Below are 2,999 nucleotides of genomic sequence, written 5' to 3' on the forward strand. Positions count from 1 at the left end.
CAAAACGCAACTTAGCGCGAGCAATGATCTAGTTTGTTACCTTGTTTGTTTCATGAAAGGCAATTTCAAAAATGGTTTTTTTAAATTGAGAATCTTGATTGGAGTGTTTGTTTTTTAGGGTTTGTTTTTAATATTTTTAATATATTAATGTCAAGAATAAAAAAAAAAACTGAAAAAAAAATTATTTTAATTAATATATTTTCAATTAGTTTATTTTTAAAAAAGCACCACACGTAGCTACTAGCTAGGAAATGGAAGTAATTTTTTTTCATCTATTCCCATGTGGAATTGACTACCACAATCACGCAGGTGAAAGACAAGTGAGCAGTAATTACAGCAGGAATATAAATTCATAATGGTTCCATGCATTTGTAAGGTATATAGCTGCCAACTAGCAAAATTTGGCAGCTGCCTTTTAGAACCATAAGCCCCATGTTCACGTGATTCTGCTTCTAGGGTTACTGTTTTCTTGCATCCATCACTATATATTCGATCCTATATAACAACACTTCTCTTCACAAACTCTGCCACTCTGATTGCGTTTCTCTCTTCTTTCTAACTCGAATTAAGAGAGTAAACATGGATTCTACAAAAATTTCAGCTCTCCTCTTCATTTGCATGATCTTTATTTCCTCAGCCACCTCAATTCTTGGATGTCATTCTTGTGGCAACCCAAAGAACAAACACCCTAAGACTCCTAAAGGTTCCATTACACTCCCTCCTATTGTTAAGCCACCAGTCACTCTTCCTCCTATTGTGAAACCACCTGTCACTCTCCCTCCACTGCCAGTTCCTCCAATTGTTAAGCCACCAGTGACACTCCCTCCACTGCCAGTTCCTCCAATTGTTAAGCCACCAGTGACACTCCCTCCCCTGCCAGTTCCTCCGATTGTTAAGCCACCAGTGACACTCCCTCCCCTGCCAGTTCCTCCGATTGTTAAGCCACCAGTGACACTCCCTCCTCTGCCAGTTCCTCCGATTGTTAAGCCACCAGTGACACTCCCTCCCCTGCCAATTCCTCCAGTGCTGCCAGTTCCTCCTGTGACACTCCCTCCCCTGCCAATTCCTCCAGTGCTGCCAGTTCCTCCTGTGACACTCCCTCCTCTGCCAATTCCTCCAGTGCTGCCAGTTCCTCCTGTGACACTCCCTCCCCTGCCAATTCCTCCAGTGCTGCCAGTTCCTCCTGTGACACTCCCTCCCCTGCCAATTCCTCCAGTGCTGCCAGTTCCTCCTGTGACACTCCCTCCCCTGCCAATTCCTCCAGTGCTGCCAGTTCCTCCTGTGACAGTTCCTCCAGTGATTACAAATCCACCAAAGGGAAAGCCATGCCCACCGCCTCCTTCATCCAAGGATACATGCCCTATCGATACACTAAAACTTGGTAATTGTGTGGATCTTCTTGGTGGGTTAGTGCACGTTGGCCTTGGTGATCCAGTTGTGAACCAGTGCTGCCCAGTTCTTAAAGGACTTGTTGAACTTGAAGCTGCAGTCTGCTTGTGCACCACTCTCAAAATCAAAGCTCTTAACCTCAACATCTACGTCCCGCTTGCTCTTCAGCTCCTTGTTACCTGTGGGAAGACACCGCCTCCTGGTTACACTTGCTCTCTCTAGATCCAAGCTAAGTACGTAATACACTTTACGTACCTAAAAAACTCAAAACCATATATATCCTGATCAAATTGTTTAATAATTTGATTAAGTTGATATATAGGTAAACTCAATATCTTAGAGTTAGCGAGTAGTGTTTGCATGTTAATGCATTTTAATGTCTTAATTTTGAAAACAGAATATTAAACCCGGCAAATAATCTAGAACTTGAGTTGGGATGGGTTTATATAAATCAAATAAGAGTTAAACTTGATTTTAATTTTTTTAATTTAAAATAATATTATTTTAACTTTTAAAAAAAATGTAAAACAATATCGTTTTAAGTACTTATATGCAATGTTGCAAAAATGATCCATAAAACATGCACCGCAAGGATAATTGGAAGATTTAAAACCAAAACATCATGTTTAATTTCTCTTAATAAAAAAAATTAATATTTTTAAAAATATTATTAAGAAAAACACCATTTTACATTGCTAAGTGCAAACAATCTTCATGTTATTTGCATACCCTAAAAATTCAATCGGATGAATAAGCTTAGTTGCTAATTATCAAATTAACAAAGAATTAACAAGATGGGCTCTCATGTATCCTCGTAATATTGTCGTGACTGTAATTTGATGGTCAATTTCAATTTGATAGACTTAAATAAAAAAAAAGAGTTTTTTCTTTTCTTTTTTATGGATTCTTTTGCTTTATAATGTTTTTACATATCTAAGTTGTAAATAGTGACAAGAATTGGCTCATGATATATCTATATATGTGTGTACGTGCAGACTAGCTAGCTGATCATCCATGGATGAAAGATTCGACATGAGAGGATGTCGAGCCCTCTTCCTTTCTCTCTTGGTCAATATTGTACACCATTTAATTTTTTTTCTTCTTCTTTAAGATTAATGCTTTATGTATGGTTTGTCTTTTAGACAAGAAGCTATCAACAATGTTTCTCTCTCAATTTAAGACCTTATTGGGTTCTCAATTTGTTAGATAGCCATTTGTTTTGTGCATCTCTTCTCTTTCATTAGTACATTTAGGTAGCCAATGTGAGTTATTAATTGCATATATCCGATACATTTCCATGACACATGCATGGAAATTCCAAATAATTAATTTTCCCGTAATCCGACTTATTACTTATAATTAATAAATTGCTTAGGAATTTTATTTTTCATAGTAAAAGATATGAATTCAACAATATAATTTCTTTATTGTTAGTATTTTTAAACAATTAATATTTTTTCCATTTTAATTAATTAATATTTTAAGAATTTCAACTTGAAAGTCTCAAGTACTTCAAATCAAACCGTACGTTAATTAGAAGCAATGAATAGGGAGAGGGATAATTAAAGGAGAAGATCGATGATAGTGTTACACTTTCTTTTGCCAATAGA

At 36.6% G+C, this 2,999-nt stretch overlaps 1 protein-coding gene across 1 annotated transcript; it reads left to right on the forward strand.

Annotated features, from left to right (window-relative positions):
• The first annotated feature begins 444 nt into the window (after positions 1-444).
• Positions 445-2,594, forward strand: LOC7470074 (repetitive proline-rich cell wall protein 2). The gene is made up of 2 exons (XM_002324595.4): positions 445-1,622; positions 2,385-2,594. The coding sequence occupies exon 1, from the start codon at positions 580-582 to the stop codon at positions 1,609-1,611; it is 1,032 nt and encodes a 343-aa protein (XP_002324631.4). The 5' UTR covers positions 445-579; the 3' UTR covers positions 1,612-1,622; positions 2,385-2,594.
• Positions 2,595-2,999: the final 405 nt, after the last annotated feature.

Source organism: Populus trichocarpa, chromosome 18 (genome assembly GCF_000002775.5).
Source record: "Populus trichocarpa isolate Nisqually-1 chromosome 18, P.trichocarpa_v4.1, whole genome shotgun sequence".
NCBI classification, from domain to species: domain Eukaryota; kingdom Viridiplantae; phylum Streptophyta; class Magnoliopsida; order Malpighiales; family Salicaceae; genus Populus; species Populus trichocarpa.

Excerpts from the sequence above, each read along its gene's own strand:
- LOC7470074 (XM_002324595.4), top strand. The coding sequence starts at position 580 with ATGGATTCTACAAAAATTTCAGCTCTCCTCTTCATTTGCATGATCTTT.